The sequence below is a fragment of the Hemicordylus capensis genome, chromosome 3 (assembly GCF_027244095.1).
Source record: "Hemicordylus capensis ecotype Gifberg chromosome 3, rHemCap1.1.pri, whole genome shotgun sequence".
Classification (NCBI taxonomy): domain Eukaryota; kingdom Metazoa; phylum Chordata; class Lepidosauria; order Squamata; family Cordylidae; genus Hemicordylus; species Hemicordylus capensis.
In genome coordinates, this window is record NC_069659.1 from 2466608 (window position 1) to 2490747 (window position 24140).

The 24140-nt window shown below is 50.2% G+C and overlaps 1 protein-coding gene across 3 annotated transcripts in view; it reads left to right on the forward strand.

Moving 5' to 3' along the window:
* Positions 1-24140, forward strand: part of CLPB (caseinolytic mitochondrial matrix peptidase chaperone subunit B) — a 115347-nt gene that overhangs the window by 83779 nt on the left and 7428 nt on the right. For all 3 annotated transcript variants that reach the window (XM_053307865.1, XM_053307863.1, XM_053307864.1), the window contains 5 exons: positions 10375-10452; positions 16036-16091; positions 19409-19453; positions 21156-21317; positions 23826-23982. In XM_053307865.1, the coding sequence (XP_053163840.1) occupies positions 10375-10452; positions 16036-16091; positions 19409-19453; positions 21156-21317; positions 23826-23982 (498 nt within the window). The remainder of the gene's footprint in view (positions 1-10374; positions 10453-16035; positions 16092-19408; positions 19454-21155; positions 21318-23825; positions 23983-24140) is intronic.

Sequence of the window (24140 nt, forward strand, 5' to 3'; positions counted from 1 at the left end):
CGGTGAGGAGCATCGCCCCGTGCATGTGGAAGTCTGCCGCGGAGGACGCAAGAGCTCCCGCTGCCCCGAGCCCACTGCTCTGCCTTCTCCTTCCTCTCTCGCAGCTCAGGCCCTGCTCTCCTGGGCCGCTGCCATCGCTTTCCGCCCGGCTTCTTCCTGGCTCTCTTGTCAGGAGCCGCCTAGTCTGCCTTGTGGTCCAGCAGCAGGCCGGAGACCTGCTTCTCTCTTTGGGTGGGGGCTGCAGTGACCGGAACCCAAGATCCCGTTTCTTCCAGGTTCCTTGATCTTAGAATTGGAGGGGATCGTCTCTTCCTTTTCGATAAATGCAGGTATAACCGGTGTCGAACCTGTCTTTTTCAAGGGGGTTGTCTTAAACTCCGAGTTATCTTATTGTCAGGTAAATACGGCATTCTCCTTCTCATTGTGATCTCAAGGGCAATGGGGCAGGGGGAGTCTGGCTATAGCAGACGCGGGGGGGGGGGGGAGCCTGAAGAGAGTGTGTGGCAGATCTGCTGCATAGGGAGGTGGGTGGAGGCGCGGTAGGTGCGCGAGGGAACGAGGTGGTCTTTTGCAGCAGAGGCGGGTTAGGGTTCGTGAACAGGACCGGATCCTCCTGTCACGCGGTGAACGGACCCAGGAGTGCCTCCTCTTTCTTTGAACTTGCTGTTACTTGCCTAAAGGGCAGTTTATGCCCATTGAGCGGGTGGGGAGTTGAGGCTCAAAAAGAGCTGGACTTGGCCGAGGTCCGGAGGCTGGCAGGACTCAACGGGCCGTCTCTCCAGGCCCTAGAGAAGCCCATTGCAGGGAAGGGCCAAGGGCTCGTCTTTCTGTGACCAGCCCTAGGCGAATGGCAGAGGCCACTTCTTCATCGTGGCGCCTTCGGACACTGCCTTGGCAGCCATCTCTGTGCTTGAAGGCAGTAGCTGCGCTCCGGTGGGGCAGGGCGGGGGGGAGAGGAGCCCCCCCAGCTGCCTGCTTGGGCACGCACACACCCCGGGCTCGCTGGGGCAAGCTGCTCTTGCTTGAAGGGTAGGTCTTTCTGCCGCCCTCCGGTTGCCTGCTGTGCGGAGGACGGGCACTGGAGGTGCAGAGAGAGACATCCAGGGCGCAAAAGGCTCGTGCATTTCCTTTGGCTCTTCCACCCAGTTTTGCTCTTCCTGGGATCATGCAAAGTGGCCTCGGGAAGGTCAGTTGTCGCATTGTGGCTAAGACACTGAGCTGCTGCGAATCGGGGCCTCCCCGCTTGGAATCTTGCCTCTGCTGTGAAGTCCCTGCATGGCCAGAGGCAAGCCGCTCCCTCTCAGCCCCAGCTGCAGTGTCATCCCTTGCCTTGCACTGCTGTTGCAAGGGTTACGCGGAGGTCATTCCCGTGACGCACTGTGCGCACGCACAGCGCTAGACAGATGCGAAGTGTGGTTGTGAACAGCCTACTTTGGAGGAGATGGAGAGGACACGGCAGGGTTGGGGCTCTGTGTCTCATCGCGCGGAGCAGCGCACAAGGAGGGAGAGGGTTCAGGAGCAGCATCCTCTTTCTTCATGGTAAACCATTTGTTTTACATAAAATGTTTTACATAAAATGCTCTTTTTAAAAAATATTAATTTCAAAAGCAATTCAACTAGAAACATCCTTTTTTAAAAAAAATGCCATCTAACTCAAGACACCAACAATAAAGATTCCCCTCCCCACAGACAACAGCAACAAAAACCACGAAGGGCAAAAAGAAAATGTTAACTTTCAAAGGTCAACCAAAGCAACAAAAGTTGCTTGTTTCTGGAAGTTAGCAGGGAGGGGGTTGTACGGACCTCTCTTGGGAGAGAGAGATTGGAGCTGCTGCAGAGAAGGCCCTGTTCCTGGGGAAGGCTAATCTCGCCTCCTCGTAGTATGGAATTTGGAGCAGGATCTCATCTGAAGACTTTGAGTATTGGGCCGGGTGGGGGGGCGTTGTACGAGAGAGTGACCCATATGATCCATTAACTCCCAAAGGGGTGCCTGCTTGAGTAGCACCACAGTATCAGTGGGGAGAGCCCAGCAGCCCCCTTGAATGACAGGGTGTGGGCTCCCAGGGGCCAAGCCGGTCTTGGGTTCGTGCCCAGAGGACATCACCCCTTCGGTCTCATCACAAGCCCAGCCAGGCCAAGAAGCCCCGCAGAATGAATTGATTTGATAAATGGACATTTATTACACTCACAAATTGGCTGAAACCAATTTTGGTCACGTCAACCCCTGATAACTGCTGGGGTATTGATTTGTGTAAAGTAATACAGTGAATTTATCAGTTCAATAGCAAGCTGAAAAGCCTCTCGGAGACCCAGCGCGGTGGCTCTGCTGTTACAGATGGCAAAATAAAAGCTGGGGCCGGAGGGGACGCCAGAGCCCAGCATGGCATCGCCGCCGTCTGAGTGCCTGCTTGGGATTTCAGGGGTGGCTGCCATTCCTCCGTCCCCCACCGCCTTTCCAGTTGTGGTGAGAGGAGCGTAGCCTTTCCGAGGGATCCCTCTACCCCAAATGCGGATTCCCCGAATGGCCAGGGATGGGGCAGCAGGACAAGTGGGTGCGAAGACCGTGGCCTCCCCCTGGCAGCTGGGGCTTGCTCTGATAATCACGAACTCTTTAAGCTCCGGGGCTGCTCCAGATGTGGAGGGCATTTCTGATATTTCCTTGGTATTGCTCTCAAGCACTTGCCATTGGCAGAGACCCTTTCAGTCTTGACTGTGTTGGCCCTCACTGTTTGCAGCTGGGGAACTGAGGCTGGGCCCCCCATGTCAGAGGGGGGCTGTGAATCCGGGTCTCCCATGCCCAACTTGCTACGGATCAGTTGTGAGCCACTCTGCGCACTTGGCTCCAAGGTGGAATGTATTTATTCATATCAAAAATAAATGCCCACTGGGTTTTATGTATTTACTTAACATATTTCTATACTGCCCAAAACTTGCATCTCTGGGCGGTTTACAATTAAAATCATGTAAACATTAAAATCATTGGCATAAGTCTTCATTCTAGGAGAATGTCACGCCAAGATCCTGGCCCTGAGGGACTTGGGCTACTTCTGACTCCTGCCATTCAGTGAACACTTTGGGGGCTCCGGAGTGGCCCAGATGAGCACTCTGTGGACCTTCGTGCTACTTCTTGTGGCAGTTAGGAATGCCACATGGGCATAAGGAGATCAAATTGTAACTGGTCCGCCCAGGGTTCTCCAAGTAAGAGCACAGGGGTGTCCCCCCACCGCTCATACACACACGCGCCCTGGGCAGTTTGCTTGTCCCTTTTTAATGACCTCCTCCTGCAGTGTGGAATCTGGACCAGAATGGACACGAGTCCCTTCTGCAGATGACCTCTTTGCGCCCTGGAGGGAGAGTTTATTAGCCTCTTCATCTTAGCGAGCACAGACACAAATCACACCAATGCCTGGGAGATTCTTCTTCGTGTAAAGCTGCCCCTGCAGTAGTTGACCTCTCCGTAGGCTTTTGGGGAGGCCTCAGATCTGGCATGTTTAGCCTTTGACAGGCTGCTGCGGCGTTGGCGGGGGATATCAACCAATGGGCTGAGCATGCTAGAAAGAAGGCTGGACACACGCTGTGTCCAAAAAGGAGAGTGGGGTAGGGAGAGGAACAGTCGGAATTTGGCGTCAAGGTAACCCCATAAGACTTCCTTCCCATCTTTGGCATCTGCAACTGGGCATGTCTGCTTATTGGCAGAACATATGCGGTGCCAATCCTGGGGGAAGGAGGGCAAAGAGGTTATGCAGAGCTCTGGCGCTCATCAGCCCCATCCACTTCCTCCCCAGGGTGTGATTTTACCAAGCACCCCCATTGCATTTTCACACGTCTGTCTGCAGACATACAACTCTTGCTTGTTTTATGTTTTTTCAGCAAAGTCTGGAGATCCTCCATTTGCCAAATTCCACACCAAACTCCTGTGGTATGACTGTGGGACATTTCAGTCCACTCCTGAGGAGAGAGGAGAGGAGAGCTGGTCTTGTGGTAGCAAGCATGAATTGCCCCCTTTGCTAAGCAGGGTATGCCCTGGTTTGCATTTGAATGGGAGACTACATGTGTGTAAGATATTCCCCTTACGGGATGGGGCCATAGTTCAGCGGAAGAGCATCTGCCTGCTTGCATGCAGGGTGTTCCAAGTTCCCTCCCTGGCAGCATCTCCAGATAAGGCTGAGAGAGGCTCCTGCCTGCAAGCTTGGAGAAGCCGCTGCCAGTCTGTGCAGACAATACTGAGCTAGACGGACCAGGGATCTGACTCAGTATATGGCATGTTCCTATGTTCCTTATGGCTGCACCTGCCTCTAAAGGGAAAGTGAGCAAGGGCTGCCACTGATGTTGATTTTCCCTGTTTGCATCTTAAAAACACGAAGGGAAGCTGCCAGACAGTAGTCACAAGATGTTCGTGGTTCTCCTAAGCATTTTGAAAGCCGTATCTCACAGGGCTCCTAGGCCCTTCTCCAGAGTTTGCTTTTCTCTGTGAGCTCCTAAAGATGCCATCCGCGGTGCCCTGTTGTGCTCTGAGCACAACTGCCATTTCCGACACCCAGCAATTCCTGCTGCGTGCCGTTTTCCAGTCTGCCTGCCTTTCCTACTCGTCCATTATTCTGCTCTCCTATCAGAAGAAATATCTCTGCTCGTCATTCCTTTCAAGCTTGGCATTTCACCTGCTTTAAGTAGCGCTTCTGTCAAACCTCATACGTTGCCTCTCCAGTCTCGCTGACCTCTGACAACTGCCGAGATAGGTCTGTGCAGAATTTTAAAAAGCAGCCTTCCAGGTGAGCTCTTAGCAGCTAGACCCTATAATTTGCAGCACAATACAAGCCGTAGTTTTCTGTAACTTGTATGTGTCCCTCTGTCTGTCTCTCTCTCTCTCTCTCTCGCACAAAACACTTTTACGATCAATACAGCAAGAAAATAACCCTTCAAGAAGTGCAGCAGAAGGAAGAGGCTTTGTTTTTAAATGGGGAAGTCCGTCAGCTGACTTCCTGTCTCTCTGATACTCCAACACCCTTTCAGAATTTTAATTGGCCAGTCTAAGGATCATATGACACATGCAGCTGACTTGAAGTCGTTGGTCTGTTTAGCCCAGCCCAGGTGAGGCGTCCCAGGGGTATTCCCCAGCTGTCCCATCGGAGGTCCTTTGAACTGGAGATAGGGACATAGGAAGCTGCCTTCTACCGAGTCAGACCATTGGCCCATTTGTTTTATAACAGGGCAACCTTTTGAAAAATAATAATGCTTTATTTTCCAAGCAAATATACATAAATATACATTATAGAATTGCCAAAAACACATGGATATATAATAGTATTAAGGATATCTCCATATTTCATTGTGCTCATCATATATTCTCTGAAATATCTATCTAAATACATTTTAAATCATTTCATTTCGCTAGAAACTCTAAAACAAATTATACCTGTTATTTTTTCCTCTAAAATGTGTTATAATTTAAAAAAAGGTTGTCTGTCATATTTCCTTGTAGCATAGATTCCTGTTCTAGACTCCGCTAAAAGGTTGCCACCTTTCCAACCAAGAGGTAGTTTGGCTCTAGCCATTAAAAGTGGGTTATTTTGGAAAGAGGGTTGCTTTTGTCAGCACACTTGATGGACCTCCAGAGCCTCCCAAAGTGGACAAGAGCAGAGCAGGGAACATTCTAGTAATCTGGATTGGGAGCTGGGATGTGGGGGCGAATCTGAGATAGGATTTTGAAGGTACCACAGAGCTTCTTTTTGCTTTGGGAGGCACAGCGTGGCTGAATAACTTCTTGAGTAAGATGCCACCCCCAGACGGTTGCTTGGAATGGGAGCGATGGAGCATAGAATTCTCTGCTGTTTGATCTACACTGGTCCCCTGGTCATTTCTGTGCTCAGTTCGAGGTGAGGCTTCTTCCAAGCCTGACACAGGGTAGGGCCTGAGTACCTTAAAGACCCCTTCTCCCAAGGGTGGCTTCATACACGCTGTTTCGTACCGGAAGTCCTGTTCTGAGCACCTGCAGCAGTTGGGAGTTGGCGGGGAATGGGTGAGTGGCAGGACCTTTTCAGTTGTGGCTTCGTCACTCCAGGAAATCCCTCCTTAGAGAGGGCCTGTATGGTTTCCGATGCCTGGTAGAGACCTGGCTCTTTCATGAGGCCTTGGGAGGAGACTGAACTAAAACTGTTCTGCCTGCTGATTATTGTTGTACTACTTTATTATGTAGTTCTAATATTGTCTGGGCTGTGTGTGTGTGTGTGTGTGGTGCACTTTTGAACCTTTCTGAGGCTTTGGTGTTCAGAGCAAAATCAGATATTCTAAAGAATCTGAAATTCTGAAATACCATGGTTGTGCTCATGATCCCCGGAGGCCCTCCACAGACTTGAAAATCTGAGGCAAGCAAGTCCGTTGTGCATGGTCATTCTGGCCAGCTCTGCCCTGAGAAGTGGTTTAAGGTTCACATTTCAAACCTTTTAGAAATGAAGTGGCAAAATGAGTGCAGATGAAAAATGAGCACACTTGGAAATCAGGCCTAATCTGGAGCCGGGGTCCCCACTTGTACCCCAGCAATGTCTGGGGTAGGGTTGCCGTAGTCAAGCTTCCCAAATCCGGGTGGCCTGATTTGTATATTATGCCAGTTATGTGGCAACTAATTTGCATTGTATTTGATTATTTGACAGATTTGTATACTTTCCCCTCCTCCTCTGCCCTCCCATCTGATTGGATCCAGAGTAAAATCCGGGCCGCGCATTTGAAATCTGTAAATCCGGGTGGAATTTAGCAGCCGGGTGGAGCAGCCAGGAACAGGGCCAGGCTAGTCTGGGGACCCAGGTTGGGAACATGGAGGGCAGTTCTAGCAGGTCTTGTAGTGACTGGGAGCGATCGCCTGCATCCCTTCTGGGTTTTGATCATGGTCACTGACCAGACAAACACACACACAGTCAGGAAATAATACACACAGATGTGGCGGCTGGTAGGTAGCAACATGTTCAGAGCAAATAGATGATTCATCAACTCCACATCAGTAACAAACTGAAATACTGGTGATGTCAACTAAAATGCTAACACTTACGAACATTGTTCATTGAATAACTCCTGCGATTAATAACTCCTGCGATTCAGGCCCTAAGTCCTGCCATGCTGAAAATAACTAACCAGCCGTTCTTGTGAGAATCCATAAATAGGTTTGGAAGCACCTGGGATGCTTTTGTTTTCCAACCAGTCCCTTTGCCCACCCTCCTCCTCCCAGTATCCCTTCTGGCAACCAGCACTCCTGAGTCTGTAAAATCTAGCCCAGCGTGGGGGTGGGGGTGGGGGTGGGAATGGGAAGGGTGGCAGCGACATCCCTTTGGCCTCCGTCTGGGGGGTTCTCTCTTGGGGGTGGGGCTCTTGCTCAGGGGAGGAGCGCCTGCTTGGCATGCCGAAGGTCCCAGGTCCCCTCCCTGGCGGCTGCATCTGCAGGGAGGGCCAGGAGCAACTCCCGCCTGAGACCTTGAAGCTGGCGCCCTGCCTGCCAGTCAGTGTGGACGTGAACGAGCTCGATGAAGCCCTGGTCTCTCTCTGCACAAGGCAGCTTCCTCTGCTCCACTTTGGGTGTTCCTTGACTTTGACTTGGATGCAGTTATTGGGAAATGTGGCCTCCTAGCCCACCGGCGTGGCTGAGCGTGCTGCTGGGTCCTTTCCACCCTGTGAGGCACTATGGGCCTCCTCTCTCCAGAGCCGGGGGTTTCAAACGTTGCCAGACGGAGGTCTTGGCTGGGTGCCTCAGTCCGCCACATGGAGGTAAGGAAAAGTGTGCCGTCAAGTCGATGCCGACTCCTGGCGCCCACAGAGCCCTGGGGTTGTCTTGGGAAGGATACAGGAGGGGTTTGCCATTGCCTCCTCCCACGCAGTCTGAGAGGATGCCTTTCAGCACCTTCCTCTATCGCTGCTGCCCGATAGAGGTGTTTCCCATAGTCTGGGAAGCATACCCGTGGGGATTTGAACTGGCAGTGGCAACCTCTTGCTTGCTAGGCAAGGCATTTCCCTGCTGCGCCATTAGGTGGCTAGAAATGGTCTCTGGGTGGTGCCCACGCCAGACATCGAGTGACTGATCACCAGGCGTCCTGCCGTGTGGTGGAGAGGCAGCGTTGCTGGCTTGAATCTCTGCAGCAGGGAGACGCTCCACTGTCCCGAGTGACCTACTTTGGGCAGCCTGAGGGGTCTGGCCCTGGCCTCCCAGGCCGTGGGGGGAAAACGCGTGGGAGTTTCCCAAGGGCCAGTTTTGGGACCCCTTTTCCAGGCAGAGGGCTGACTTTTCTGAGCAATTTTGGCATGACGAAGTGGCCGCCTGAACGCTTCAGCACACTGCCAACACGGCGACTCACCGCGTCCTGACTGAAACCTGCTCCTTGAACCTTTCCCAGGACACGAGGCGGCGTCACAGTCAGGATGCGGGTGGGCCTGTGCAGAAGGCTGCTTCAGCAGGCCCGAATGGGAGAGTCACCTTGTGTGGTGGGTAGAACCGTGTTAGGGAAGAGAAGGGAGATGCTCTGAGTTGCCCCCCCAAACAGAACCACGGCCCAGTCTCTGGCTAGGTGTGCTTCTCTTTTAGCTGGAAAGGAGGGCTGTTGGCCTCAGGAAAGTAGAGAACCTGCACACAGCCGAGGGTGGCCAAGTGTGGAAGGAAAAGCTGGGTTGTGCGACCTCTAGGCATTTGGCCTGGCCTTCCAGGGTTTTTTCGTTGTTGCAAACTGTTTTTAATTGTTGTAAATGTTTGGTCTGGTTCTCCAGGGTTTTTTTTTAAAACTATTTAGATGTTTTACCTGTTAATTAGTTGTATGCTGTTCTTATAGTTTTGGTTTTAATGGTTAATTGATTTTAATTGTTCTTATTTTGATGTAAACGGCCCTGAGCCATTTTTGGAAGGGCGGTATATAAATCGAATGAATGAATGAATGAATGAATGATTTAGGTGGTGACTTCAATGTGTCTGGGTTTTGTTGTTTTGTGTAATCTGTTCTGCTGCTACTGCTCACCGTGACTGATAAGACAAAGAGCTGTGCAGGATACTGACACTTCATCCCACTCCCCCCCCCCCGCCCCCCACCGATTCCTGGAAATCCTCCTCCTTTCCATCTCAGTGTAGCCTGTGAGATTTCTGAAGCTACTGCCCCTTATAAACATCCAAGCCCATCTTAAGAGAATTGCTCTGGGGGATGACTCTCTTATACAAGCAAATATTGAGACTCTCAGGATGCCATTTGTGCATACCACACCAAATTCTGCACTTGGTGAGATCGCAGAATCCAGAGAGCCAAGCAGAGAGACCGCTGGGCCCCATGTGTGGCATCCCCAGCACCTGAGCCAATCCAGTGGCTCTGGCCTCCGATGGTGGGGCGTGTGCCTCCGCCTCAGGAGGCTGTTCCTCCACACTGAGAAGCACGACTCTGGGGCCGTTTTCTCCAGTAGTGCCCAGAGCGGCCGCCTCCCCTCCTGTTGGTGCAGCTTCGCCCTGCTTCTTCTCATCCTACTGGTGGTTCTCCCTGTTCTCCTCAGTGCCCCCTTCCCAGCTGCCACGTTCCTTTATATCACTCCGCAGAAGCATGTGGTTTTCGAGCCCTGGACACACTTTGCATCTGTGCAGTAATTTAAGGGTGCATAGCTCTGAGTAGGTGCGGGTTAACCCCTACAGGACAGGTGACCCCACTCCCCTGGCTCTTCAGAGCGTGGGGCTGACCCACCTTGCCGCCCAGGTCCGGCTGCTCTTTAGAGCAGATCCCCTTGTCTTTGGGCAGCTAAAACCCACCCCATGTCGCCTCTGTTCTCTTTGCATGTTCCTTCTGCATCCTTCGCTCATCCTGTTACCAGGATTTACAGTGGCCTGCACATCTGTTCAAGGCTGCGGTGACCTTGAATTCAAACCTCCCTTCCCAGTAGCAGAAAAGGGGCAGCAAACTTCTCCTCGCCGCCACTTCTTTGTGCACAGAGCTGGTGCTTACGGGCTGGAGAGCGGGGCTCAGCCTCTTGAATCGCTTCCTCCTCCCTCCCCCGCCGCCGCCTTACCCCCCTTCCCCTCCCAACCCACCCAATGGGTCCCTTTCTGGTTCATTCAGTGTCCATCCTCCTCCTCCTGTTTCCCTGGCAACCCTGAGTGCACATCCTGGAAAACTTTATCCGAAATCTGCTCTGGGCAGCTTTCCAAATCCATGCTAACCTGATTAGGTGTCTCTGGGGGCCTTGCTGGCTAATCAAATTAGGTAGCTCTAATGGTTGCGAGGACTTTGAGTGGGCAGAGAGCAGTAAAACATAGTGTATACTTAGTGATAATTATACTTGCTGTTGTGTCATTGATTTATATGCCTTTCCCTTTTCTGTGTGCCCAGATGCATAACCCCTTCCTTTGTTTTTGTCGCGTTTTGATTGCAGCCATCCGAAGAAAGGAAAATGGCTGGTATGACGAGGAGCATCCGCTGGTCTTCCTCTTCTTGGGATCCTCCGGAATTGGTAAAGGGGGGCCCACAAGGTGAAACGGGGAGGCTAGTGGTCCAGCTGCTGCCTCAGAGGATGCCTGTGGCAGAGAGAGAGAAACCCAGGGTGCAGCAGCCTGTTTGGGTGGGCCTGTTCTGAACCCCGCTCTGTGCCTAGTCAGAGACCGGCTCTTCAGCCCCCCCCCAGCTCCTCCCCCCCTCTCTTTCACACACACACACACACACACACACCCCTCAGCACTTGGAGTCCCTCCCAAGCAGCAGCAAGCCACTGGGCCTTTGCTGTGACGGGGCCTGCTTCTGTAGTGAATACAGCACAGCAGCTTAATCTTGGTTTAGACACAAAGCATTTCAAATCCATCATGCAGGTCAGGAAAAAAGCTGCAGTGGCTCTAGTATATGCATAAAACCTAGCAAATTATCATTTCTGCCCTTCAGAAGGTTTTCAGAAAGCATTCCAATGCCCTCGATATGCTCCATATCATCACCACCACCACCACCAACCCCCGAGTTCTACAGAATTGCATTGCCTGCCATACCCTGCCCTGTCGTCTGCTGGCACCAGGCTCAGACAGAAGGTGGCCCAGGAGGAGCTGTGTGGAGTCAGAGTCTCCTCCGTGGACACACTCGGCAAATGCAGATGTTGGTACCTACTGCCAAGTTCACATCCCCAAATCTGTCCATAGTGTGTTTTGGTTAGGGTTTGGTTTTTTAGACAGAAGCAAGTTGGTAGTCCGCAATGTTTTGGGGGCCAACTTGAAAAGGTGTGGGCAGTGCCTAGTGAAGGGTAGCAAACAGATTTTCTAGGCCAAACAAAAAGCTGCCTGGTGGGGACAGCAAAGGGGACCTTCGGCTGGGTGACATTCTGGGCTCCTATATGGTCTCTGGCCCACGTGACACCTTCTTCCACCTGCATGTCTGTTGGCCCATGTGGAGTGTGACGCCTCGCTTGGCCTCGGAAAGAGAGGAGGAGGAACAGCACTCGCTCCTCCTTCCCACTGAGGACACGAAGGGCTCAAAATGGGTTTAAGACGTAACAGGGAAGCCAGTTTAGGGTTAAGCTTTCAGGAGAACAGTTCAGAACTGCCTTATTTGTTTTTATTTGTTTGAAATATGTATACCCACCCCCTCCCATACACTACTTCTCGGGGCAGCTTGCAACATTAATAAAGCAGATGAAATGTAGAACAATAAAAAATTAATAAAATTAAAGAAGTTAAAAGGCCAGGCTAAGATCTCATTTAAAAGTTACAAATTAAAAGATAGAAGTAAAAAGCAACCTTAGAGAGACTGTGGGATCTCTTTCCTACGCCAAAGTCGTCGTCGTTAATACTTGAAAAGCATCTGTGAGGTAGGTTTAGATAGAAGACATCAGCTCAGTTCAAACAACGCAACAAGCTGTGGTTAAGGAAGTTTAGCTATGGTTTGGTGTGGTGTCTCAGCTGAAAAACCATGATTTGCAGCAGGCTGGCAAACCAGAATCAGAAGTCATGGTTCGAATTGGCTTTGCAAACCTTAAGAACATAAGAACAGCCCTGCTGGATCAGGCCCAAGGAAGCCCATCTAGTCCAGCATCCTGTTTCACACAGTGGCCCACCAGATGCCGCTGGAAGCCACAGGCAGGAGTTGAGGGAAGGCCCTGTCTCCTGCTGTTACTCCCCCGCAACTGGTACCCAGAGGCATCCTGCCTCCGAGGCTGGAGGTGGCCCACAGCCCTCCAGCTAGTAGCCGTTGATAGACCTCTCCTCCATGAAGTTCTCCAAACCCCTCTTAAAGCCTTCCAGGTTGTTGGCTGTCATCACATCATGTGGCAGAGAATTCCACAAATGGATTATGTGTTTTGTGAAAAAGTACTTCTGTTTGCTGGTCTTAGATTTCCTGGCAATCAGTTTCATGGGATGACCCCTGGTTCTAGTGTTATGTGAGAGGGAGAAGAATCTCTCTCTCTCCACTTTCTCCACACCATGCATGATTTTATAGACTTCTCTCATGTCTCCCCGCGGTCATCTTTTTTTCTAAACTAAATAGCCCCAGCTGTTGTAGCCTTGCCTCATAAGGAAGGTGCTCTAGGCCCCTGATCATCTTGGTTGCCCTCTTCTGCACCTTTTCCAGACCTACAATGTCCTTTTTTAGATGTGGTGACTAGAATTGTACGCAGTACTCCAGGTGTGGCCGCACCTGTTATAGTTTTGTATAAGGGCATTATAATGTTAGCCGTTTTATTTTCAATCCCCTTCCTAATGGTCCCTAGCATGGAAATGGCCTTTTTCACAGCTGCCGCACACTGAGTTGACACTTTCAGTGAGCTGTCCACCACAACCCCAAGATCCCTCTCCTGGTCAGTCACCAACAGCTCAGATCCCATCAGCATATACTTGAAGTTGGGGTTTTTCGTCCCAATGTGCATCACTTGACACTTGCCAACATTGAACCGCATTTGCCATTTTGTCGCCCACTCTCCCAGATTGGAGAGATCCTTTTGAAGCTCCTCACAATCCATTTTGGATTTCACTACCGGAAAGAGTTTGGTATCATCTGCAAATCTGGCCACCTCACTGCTTACCCCTGCTTCTAGATCATTTATGAATAAATTAAAAAGCACCGGTCCCAGTACAGATCCCTGGGGGACCCCACTTCTTACTTCCCTCCATTGTGAAAACTCTCCATTTATACCTACCCTCTGTTTCCTGTCCTTCAACCAGTTAGTAATCCACACATGTACTTGTCCCTTTATCCCATGACTGCTAAGTTTCCTCAGGAGTCGTTGATGAGGAACTTTGTCAAAAGGTTTTTGGAAGTCCAGGTATCCTATGTCACCAGGATCACTCTTATCCACATACCTGTTGACACTCTCAAAGAACTCCAAAAGGTTGGTGAGGCAAGATTTACCTTTGCAGAAGCTATGCTTGTTCTCTGCCAGCAGGGCCTGTTCTTCTATGTGCTTTACAATTTTATCCTTGAGGATGCTTTCCATCAATTTGCCTGGAACAGACATTAAGCTAATCTGCCTGTAATTTCCCGGATCGCCTCTGGATCCCTTTTTGAAAATCGGTGTTACATTTGCTACTTTCCAGTCCTCTGGTCCAGAGCCTGATTTCAGGGATAAGTTATATATTTTAGCAAGGAGGTTGGCAATTTCACATTTGAATTCTTTGCGGACTCTTGGATGGATGCCATCCGGCCCTGGTGATTTGCTAGTTTTCATTTTTTCCAGACAGTTTAGAACATCATCTATCTGACTCAGTTCTTTAGCCTCCATCCCCGAAAAGCCTGGTTCAGGAACAGGTATATGCTCAGTATCCTCTGCTGTGAAGACCGATATAAAGAATTCATTGAGCTTCTCTGCAACCTCCATATCCTCCTTAATAATCCCTTTCAATCCCTCATTATCCAAAGGTCCAACCGCCTCCCTGGCAGGTTTCCTGTTTCTGATGTATTTAAAGAAGTTTTTGTTATTCCCCTTGATGCTTTTAGCTAAATGTTCCTCAAACTCTCTTACCACCTCTCTTATTGTCACCTTGCATTTCTTTTGCCAGAGTTTGTGTTCCTTTCTGTTCTCTTCATTTGGAGAGGCCTTCCAATTTCAGAAGGATGTTTTCCTCCCTTTTATGGCTTGCTTGATGGTAGCTGTCAGCCAAGCTGGCATCCTCCTGGCCTTATTGGTACCTTTCCTCTTTGGGGGTATACAATCTAACTGGGCTTCTAGTATTGTGGTTTAGAGTAAACTCCGTGCATTCTGGAGCGAAGTGACTCTCCTGATTTTCCCTTTCAGCTTTCTTTTTACCATACTCCTCATTTTAGAGAAGTTTCCTCTTTTGAAATGCAAAGTGTTAGACTTCCTTGGTGATTCTCTCCCCACATGTATGCTGAATTTGATGGCACTATGGCCACTGTCCCCTAAAGGGTCGATGACACTTTTAAATGTGTTTTACTACAGTCTGACTGATGGGTTAATTTTTAATGTGGTTTGTTCTAAATATTTTTATTCTACATTGTGTTTTATTTGTTTTATTGTGGTAAATTTTATATTACGTTTATTGTTTTACTGTTGTGAGCCGCCCTGAACAGTATTGTATGGAGAAGTGAGATATGAATAATTTTAATAATAATAATAAATGGTAAACAGTTGTTACTTATTTACTCATTACATATCTGTACCACCCAAACATCAGTCTCTAAGCAGTTCACAGTAGTTAAAACAATTTTTTTTAATGAAAACCATTAAAAACACAATAAAATAGAGCCATTGAACACTTAAATATAAAAGAGATTTTAAGGCACTCCTACAAGCTGACAAAGAAGTCAAAGCTCTCATCTTAGTGGCGGCTACGATCCAGAGCTCGGGGCGGCTACTGAGAAAGCCCAACCCTGAGTCAACCAAACTGGCAGTAACTGTAGGAAGAATTCCCTGATGACCTTAATAAATGGTGCGGTTTCTACAGAAGAGGGTGCTCTTTTAAGTAACTCAGCCCTAAGCTGTTAGTAATGTACATTTTACATACATAGCACCAACAGCGGTAATATCCCTAAAGAGGAGCAAATTAAAATGTTTGCAGCAGCTGACAATCAAACGGGAGCAAAAGGCCGGGACGAATGAAGCCATCTTTACCTGGGCAGGTAAAACTAGCCAGGTTTGCAGACCTTGCGGGGGAGGTGGACAAAAGATGCCCAGTGTGGGTTTTAGCCAAGTGAGCGCTGGTTTCTGGAGCTCCTGACAAGGAAGAAGCAAGAGGACCTGGCAGCCCCTTGGGTGGGAAGAGAAAGGGAAGCCTTCTCCTCGAAGGGATCTGAGCTCTGGCAGCCCCTGGAGTGCCCTGCTGTGACCTTCACAGTGCATGCCAGGGGACCTTGGCTCAGGCAACACATGCATGCCTGGCGCAGCACAAGCCTCTCATTGTCATGAACTGGCATGTTTGTTGATGCCCTGTCGATGTAGATTTATTCCGCAATATGCGTTTTGAATTATTGATTGCTTTCATGCCTAGCGTTTTATGATGGACGTTGCATATAAATCCAATAAACAAAGAATATCGCATTTCCCAGCAAATCTACTCCTTGTCTAGAAGTCAAGGACATTGCAGGAGTGGCTTGGCCTAAGCATTGCTGATGATCCAATCCCGCAAAGCACCCTTGCATAAACCTCGTGCTCTGAGTGGGGGGATGAGGAGAAAGCACCTTCCCTTACAGACTTTTAAAAATTATTTTAAGGGTAGAAGGTTTTGCTGTTATCTAGTCCAGGGGTTCCCAACCTTGGGTCCCCAGGTAGTGGAGGACTACAATACCCATCATCCCCAGCCACCGTGGCTGAAGGCTGGGGGTGATGGGTGTTGTAGTCTAACAATCTGGGGACCCAAGGTTGGGAAGGCCTGGGCCAAGCAGCCCACCCTGTGACTCATCTCCACATTGGTATCAGCCTTGAGAAATGGAAGCAGGGGAGGGAGACGGAGCTCAGCCTCCTCCCAGATGGAACAGGCCGTCTTGCATCTCCTGGCTCCCTCCCACACAACCAGGCTGCAATCGGTGGCTCTGTGAGGCAGTCGGGCTTGTCAAGGCCTTTTCTCTCTTACAGCCACCTGCTTTTTTCCTGCCCTTTGAACAGGTAAGACGGAGTTGGCCAAGCAGACCGCCAAGTACCTGCACAACGACGTCAAGAAGGTAAGGCCTGCCCTGCTCCGGGGCTTCCCTGCCTTCCGGGTACGGAGCAGCCAGAGCGCCCAGAGATGGCCTCCCGCTGGGCCTCCAATCACTTGCTCCTCCTCAGAGCTGCTTTTGGAGGGGCTTCCTTAGAGGTGGTCAGGGGCGGGTGGTGGGGGGTGGCGGCGGCAGTGTTGCTTGCCAGGCCAGGCGTTCGTGTTGCATCTGGAGCAAAGTCAGCTGGCCAGCTCTTCAAGCACTGTGTGTGAATCATGGGAAGGGGAAAGCCGGGTGATGGAGAGAGGGACCAGGAAGACAGCAGGCAGGCAGGCAAGTTAGGGCAAGGGGCAAGCATGGGGGGAGACAGGGGGGCCAGGAGGCTGGCCTCGGAACCGAGGAAGCTGCCTTCTACCAAGTCGGACCCAAGGTCCATCCAGGTCCAGGATTGTCTGCCCAGACTGGCAGCGGCTTCTCCAAGGTTGCAGGCAGCAGTCTCTCCCAGCCCTCTCTTGGAGATGTCTGGGTGGGAACCTGGACCCTTCTGCATCTATGCACACAAGCAGGCAGGTGCTCTTCCCAGAGCGGCCCCATTAGCCCCTAAGGGGGAGTATCTTACAGCGCATACAGTTTCCCATTCAAATGCATACCAGGGTAGACCCTGCTTAGCAAAGGGGCCCATTCATGCTCGCTGCCACAAGACCAGCTCTCCTGAGAGATGGTTGCACAGGGTCCAAGTGATGCTGCCGGCGTCGTATTTGGGAGGACCAACTGGGCCCCTCTCTGGTGCTGCCCAGTCTTAGCAAGGAGCTGAAGGAGGCCTGAGCCGCTGGTGTCCTGCGCCTGGAGGTGCTGCGGAGACGGGGGATCTGCATCCCTAGGCTCAGGCAGAGACACAGAAATCAGGACTGCAGCTCGTGGTCCACGTGAATCTTTCCAGAAAGTCCTAGATGCCGGCTGACTCGAGCTCAGAGGATGGCCCCTTGCAGAATCCACACAGGAAGCCAGGCCCTATGAGTGACCCCTAGACAGTATTGGGGAAGGGTTGCCATGGCCAAGGTTGTGCCTTCCTGGGTTTTTCTTACTCATTCTGCAGCCTTACAAGGCTCCTCTTCTCCACCGCGTTTCCAGAGCAAAATTCCACCCTGTCTAATTTTTACTTTTGCCCCTTTTATATAATCAAAGATCGTCATAAACTGAACTGATATCTAACTGAACTACTCACTCCACATCAAATACCACAATCTGTCAAGGATAATTAAGTGGCAGTAATTCAGTGGTATGCACAGAACACGCAGTGTGTTGGTGGCTAATCAGTTTGGTCATTATATCTGGGTAATTAATGCGCCAGAGAGAGGGTCACAATATCAAAGAAAATACCAAGAAAATGGTGGGGGGTGGGGTTTGCCACGCTAGCAGATTAAGGAAGGCATTGAGGCAGCAAGCGCTTGCATCTCTGCCAGCTGGAAGGTTCGTCTTCAGCACTCCTGTCTTCTCCTGGATGTGCCATGGAAACCCAGCCAGTTGGCGATCAGGGGCCTTCTCCCCACACAGTATTCTTTGGGTGTTTCCAATGTCATGTTTTGTCTCTTGCTCCCTAAATCATTAGCCATGATTCATGCAGGAAAGTGAGAGAAGCTGGGGAGAGATGGGTGCAAATCTAAGAAGTCCACTTCACATGAACTTTCTCCACTTTGGGAGTGGGTGGATTATCTTTAAGTGTTTTGTTTGGACTCCCCCCGCACCCCCCAGAGCTCACTCTCTTTCAAAATCACAAGGAGCTATTTCAGTTCCCCATTTTTAAGAGTGTGTGTGTGAGAGTGTGTAAAATACACAAACATACATACAAACATAACCTACAAACAACAAAAACAACAGATAAAGGAAGGATGGGAGAGGAAACTACAGTTCAATTAATAATGAAAAAAAGCCCATACAATATTTCCAATTAAAAATGCACAACTAATTAATTGCTGGAACAAAAGCTCAGCTAAGTATTAATACTACTCATTTTTAACAATTTTGTTGATAATGAACCTGCATCAAAATGATACAGATATATTTTACATATTTCATAAAATGAAAATATGGTTTTCATCATCACTGCTTTTCCAAGAAAGAGCTTGTCATAACTGAGGCCATGGGAAGCAGCTGTGGCCCCCATAGCAGGTCGTCTCCCCCCAAGAAATGCTGGCGTGTTCTCCACTTCCAGCCTTTCGGAGTTGGCATCTAGGACCTTTCCACTGGGTTGGCTCCCGGGAAGAAGAACCCCCTCTGCCCTGTTTTGTCATCTGATTGGAAACTGCTCTCACTCAAAGTTTAAATGGTTCTAGGGGTTGCTTCGCTTTGGTTTGTGATGTATTGAGGAGGCATAGATCCAAGCACACTGACTCAGATGGTGCCCAGTCCACAGAGAAGTTCTCTTCTTTCATTTCCTGAAAGGAAATCCTGCTCTTGCGCAACTTCCTTTCATTTCCGTGGTCTTGGAGTTGGTTGAGGTTGACTCTTATGGCAAACTCCAAAACGTGAGGTCTTGTCTTTGGGGAGGATGAATGTTCCCTTTTTAATGCCGCAGTTTAACTGTTTTTTAGTTTTAAATACTTCTGCCTTAAATATTCGTGTCCTATTGCCTTGTTTTAAACCCATGTTTGTTTTTGGTGCTAAATATTCTTAATATTGTTGTAAATATTCCTGTCATTGCCTTGTTTGTTTAAAACCCAGGGTCCTTGGATAACGTCATTTCTAGGTCTAAATAAAGAGGTCTTGCCTCTGCCTTGGCTTTGCCTCTGCCTTGGTTTTTGACCCCGAGGTCTCTTGATATGGTCCAAATAAGTTTAAATCTGCTTTATTTCTGCCCCATTTTTAGACCTGTGGTAGTTTGATATGGGTGTGGGGGTTTTTAGGTTTAACTTGCTGTTTTATGTTTGCTCTGTTTTCAAATATGTGGCAGTTTGATATGGTCATTTGACTTATCAATAAAATCTATTTCCCTATCCATTTCGGTGGGGCTTGTGCAGGAGAACTTCTCAGTGGATTGTGCCCCATAGTCAGACCTGCCTGCCTTCCACTCGGCACATCACATGATTAGGTGCCCACCTAGCAATGGAAAGTGTAGAGATGGCAAACAGGTTTGTAAACAGGGGTTCTCTCACCCGGGCACACCTGCTTCAACTGCATCTCTCCCTTGAGCGCATAATTGGTGGGAAACCTGGGCTGTCCCTACTGGATGTGTGAAATTGATCTGCCACCGGAGACAACGGCCCCTTTTTAGTGCATGGAAAGGCTGCCTCTGAACTGTTCTAAAAGCTCTCAGCAATCCTTTTTGTTTCTTTGTGCTGCAGGGTTTCATCCGGCTGGACATGTCAGAGTTTCAGGAGAGGCATGAGGTCAGTAAGACAGGTGTCTGCATTTCTGAGATGCCACATTCTGTCCCCTCCCCCTGCACCCCGGGCAAGCACACCTTTGCTGGAGCAGCAGCATCCTTCCCTCCAGAGACCCGGCTTTGTTCCTCTTGCTTCACCCTTTTTTGCATTTAAATCGGATGCCTTCTGGAGCTTCCACCCACATATTTCGCCCTGCCCCTCCGATAGGGGGGAGAGAGGCCTTACTCCACCTCCCCTCTTGCTCCGAAGTGGAATTAGCTGGAGTATCCTTCCTTGGTGGTACCTGCTCTCTGGCATCCCCTGCCTAGTGGGATCTTTCAGGTCATTTCTTTGTTCACTTTCCTCTGCCAGGTGGAAATGTATTTATCTACAGAGATATACCTTGCCATTAAATGATAAACAATCTCTGGGAGTTGTCACTGACTGAGGCAGAATTTAACTTCCTGATTTTAAAAGAAGAAGTGCAAGTCATATGGGAACAGAGGAAGCGGCCTTCTACCGAGTCAGGTAGTTGCTGCGTCTACACCAGGGGCTCCCAGCTGGGGGTACTCATACCCCTCGTGGTACTGGAAGGGTTCCCAGGGGTCTCGAAGCCCCCGTGCCTCCCCACGCTGCTCATATAGGCAGCCTGATTGGAATTTATGGGGAAAGTTTACTCTGAATCGGAGTCACTTCAAAAGGTTTATTTCAGTGGGAGTACTCTTGAGTCACTTAGTCTGGATGTGAGCCAGTGACTGAAGCAGCTTATCTCATCACTGTGACATTTAAATTTGTGCACCACACACACACACACACACACAATATCTCTATGGGGTGCCTAAGCTAAAGGTTTGCAATAGAAGGGTTTTTAGGCCAGAGTCTTTCCCAGCACACGTTTCAGAAAGTGGGACAGGGAGCCAGGTACGAGGCAGGGCTTCCAGTGCTCTGAGAGTAACGTTGCTGTATACTGGCTTTCCAAATCTGGGTGTCTAATTTGAATATTATGTAAATTGTAAATTGGCTTGAAAATATGTATGTAAATATGTAAATAGTATGTAAATTGTAATATGTAAATTGGCTTGAAAATAATTTTTGAGCAGAAGAGGGACTGCACATTTTGCTCCATAACTCCGCTTCTACAAGGGCTAGAGCTTAGCTTTTTAAATTTTAAAAAAATCAAAGCTCAAATCTGGGTAGGCTAAGCAGTCTGGGTGAGATGCTTAAAATCCAGGTGAAACCTGAAATTCTGGGGGACATGGCAACTCTATCTGGGAGGGCTTCAGTGCCCTTCACAGCTGCTGCTCCTCTGTACCCCTGGAACCAGTGACTCACCTGTCCCAAATGCCCTCCTTCCCTTCCTCCAGGCCTTGCAGCAACAAAAAAACACCCATTCCTAACGTGCTCTTTAAAAATGTGGCTATGTGTAAAAATGTGGAGCAGAATATGTTCTGTTATGCCTAATCTGCACAATTTACTGTGATGTCAGTGGTTGGGTTTCCTGAATGCCACCTGCACACAGCTCTGGGCATAGAACCTTTTCCTTGCCCCTGATATCAGAAAGCTGCCACAGAGCCCACCGTCTTCTGCAGACGGCCTTTCTGCAAGGCCCAGCAGGCCCCGTCCCCCAGCAGCCTGGGGACTGCTACACCCACCCTCCCCAGCCGCCACCGTGGCAAGACTGGGAACTCCTCGCTTACGTGACTTCTGCTCTGTCTCTCACCTCCAGGTGGCCAAGTTCATCGGCTCTCCACCAGGCTACGTCGGCCACGAGGAAGGTGGGCAGCTCACCAAGAAACTAAAGCAGTGCCCAAACGCCGTGGTCCTCTTTGACGAGGTGGATAAGGCCCACCCGGACGTCCTCACTATCATGCTGCAGCTGTTTGATGAGGTAAGAGCCTCTCTGCATTTCCAGAGCCATCGAGGCTCCCTTGCCAAGTCTGGGCTGTGACTCGGCCGCCACTGCCCACATGGCATCTGATGGTGTTTCAGCCGCATCACCAGGGTTCACTCTCATTCTTTTCATCTGTGTGCAGAAGGAGTTTTGTTCTGGGCGGCGGTAGCAAGGCAGTGTGTGCGCACCATGTGCAGTCAGAGTGGGGCCTTCCTGGTTCAAGCTGAGCGGGATCTAAAATTAACTGAGCAGGCATTAAGAAACGTGTGAGTGCACACACACGCCCACGCCTTAGAGGGGACACTGCGCACCACCTTACTCACTGCCCCAGACAGAGCCAAACTGCACATTACAGTGGTGCATAGTTTTCTTGTAAAAGTGGGATTGGGGCCATGAACCAAGGGGGAGCCCCATCCCCTCAGGGGAATATCTTGCAGTGCTCGCACGTGTAGTCTCCCATTCAAATGCAAACCAGGGCAGACCCTGCTTAGCAAAGGGGGCCATTCATGCTTGCTCCCACCAGACCAGCTCTCCTCATGTCTGCACCCAGCTGGACTCTGAGCAAGGGGAGACAGAAATGCTTCCAGCCTGAGCTGCAGAGCCAGAAGAGAGCCGTTCTCCCAGGGAAGGCCGAGTAGGTGTGGATTTCAAACACTCCAGTGTCCATCCTGGGTGTTTGGCTAGAAGGACCGGCGAGCTTGTTCTTGTGGGGTTTTGTTTTTTGTTTCCCAAGGATTAATAACAAGCGTTTTTTTCTTGCATAGATCACGATGGCAGCCACTAAATGTGAAATCAATTCCTTGCACCGCCTGCCTGACAGGGCAATAACGGAAATGTTAATCCCCAACACCCAGCGTGGATTTGTGTCATTCTGCCGGGCACGGCTGCTCCCGGCAGGGTGGGGGGGTGTGGCGGACAGGGAGAGCAAGGGGCCTGGTGCTTTGGGTTTATCTCTTTTCTCCTCCCACTCTCAAAAAAAAATCAGTATTTTGCAAGGTGTTCCTTTGAGTGTTCCTGGTGGGAGAAGAGGGAAGTGTTCAGATGGCTTTGCTGGGCGGCTTCTGAGTGCCCGCTGCCCTCCCCGCCGGTTAATGCACTCTGCGCAGAACTGGAAGCAGTGGTGATCTCAGGTCTGGCTCAGCAGCCACCGCAGTCCCTGTGGACTAGTGAGGGCTCGTTATGGCTCAGTCTGTGAACCTGGCTGTGAGAATCAGCTGCCTTCCAGGGGTCACGTGCCCTCGGTGGACATCTCGATTCGCCTGGCAAACAACTGGCATCCCAAAACCAGGCTGGGAGGGGCCTGGAGGGGCCAGCAGGATGTGCTGGACCTGCAGAATCCCTGATGGGGGCCTTCAGACCTTTCCTTGGAAAACAATACGAAAATCTGGACTAGACCGATCCAGTCCAGCTTTCTGGTCCCAGTTTTTGGTCCCCCCCCCACTTATCCTGCCCTTCCCTCACAGACATAGTTGGGACATAGTTCCTTCGATCTCCAAAACGCATCCATGGGGCTTCAGACCCATGGATGTTCAAGCCCCATTGATTCCCATCCTACTTTGCCTGGTGCTTGTATTCTTTTCAGGCTAGAGTTTCTAGAACCACTTACAAGAGGCGTTCTTGGCCTGTCGATGGGTTCTCCACTCCCTTCAGCCACTGTTGCTAGGGATCATGGGAGCTGTAGTTCAACCTCTGAATTGAGGACTCAAGGTTGACAAGCCTTGGCTGAGCAGTTGAAAATGGATCCTCACTGTGGACTCCGCACAATCCCTGCCGGGAACCCTGTTGTGTCGGAAGCTGTCTGCCCAGTCCCCTGGCAGCTTGTTCTGCCCAAGGAGTTGTGTTTTTGTGTGACTGTTCCAAAGCAAAATGTGCACTGCAATCCCCATATTGTCAGCTCAGTTCAGTGCACAAGAAGAAGCTGATATGTCTAAGCTGCTCTAAAAACAGAGCAGTGTACAATAAATACAATTGAAGATGGCGCCTCACGCCTCAAGATTATAATCCAGCTGCAGCTGTTGCCTATCAGTGAGGGAAATCATGAGGTGCTATGGCAGTCTGCTGGAGGAAGGGCGTGGTGTTCTGTGGCACAGGGGTCTCGTCCTGCTCAAATCTCCAATCCAGGGTGTTGCTTTGAGCAAAGAGCCTGATTCTAGCACCATCTTTTTCTTCTGTGGGAGGATTTTGAGGTCATTCCTAGGGAGGAGGATATTAAACCTGAGTGGGAAATCTGCGCAGATTTTTCAGGAAAGATCCATGCACAGTGGAGACTCTGTTCACAAGCCTTTCTTCCCATATCCGCATGGATTTTCCATTCTGGCATCATGCTTTCCAGCCATCTTCCTCCACAGGGAGCACACCAAAGGAGTCTTAGGGGAGAAGAGCATTGTGCCAGAATCCACTCCTGACAGCTCCCCTTTCTGAGGGAGGATTTTGCTTGGACCCCGTTCAGAGCCTCAGCTCCGGTTTGAACACCCCACATGAGATGATGATGTCTCTCTGTTGTAGGGCAGGCTGACAGATGGGAAAGGAAAGACCATAGACTGCAAGGATGCCATCTTCATCATGACCTCCAATGTCGCCAGTGACGAGATTGCCCAGCATGCCTTGCAGCTGAGGCAGGAGACTATGGAACTCAGCCGGAAGAGGATTGCCGAAAAGCTGGGTACCACTCTTCCCCCCCCCCACTCAATGCATATTTCCCCTTTCCTCCCAGGTGTGTGCTCATGCTCAGGCCAATTATTGGAACTGGCTTGCTGGGGCAGACCGCTGAGTCCAGGTTGCAGAAGCTGCAGCTCACACCCTCCTCAAAACGGTGGGCCC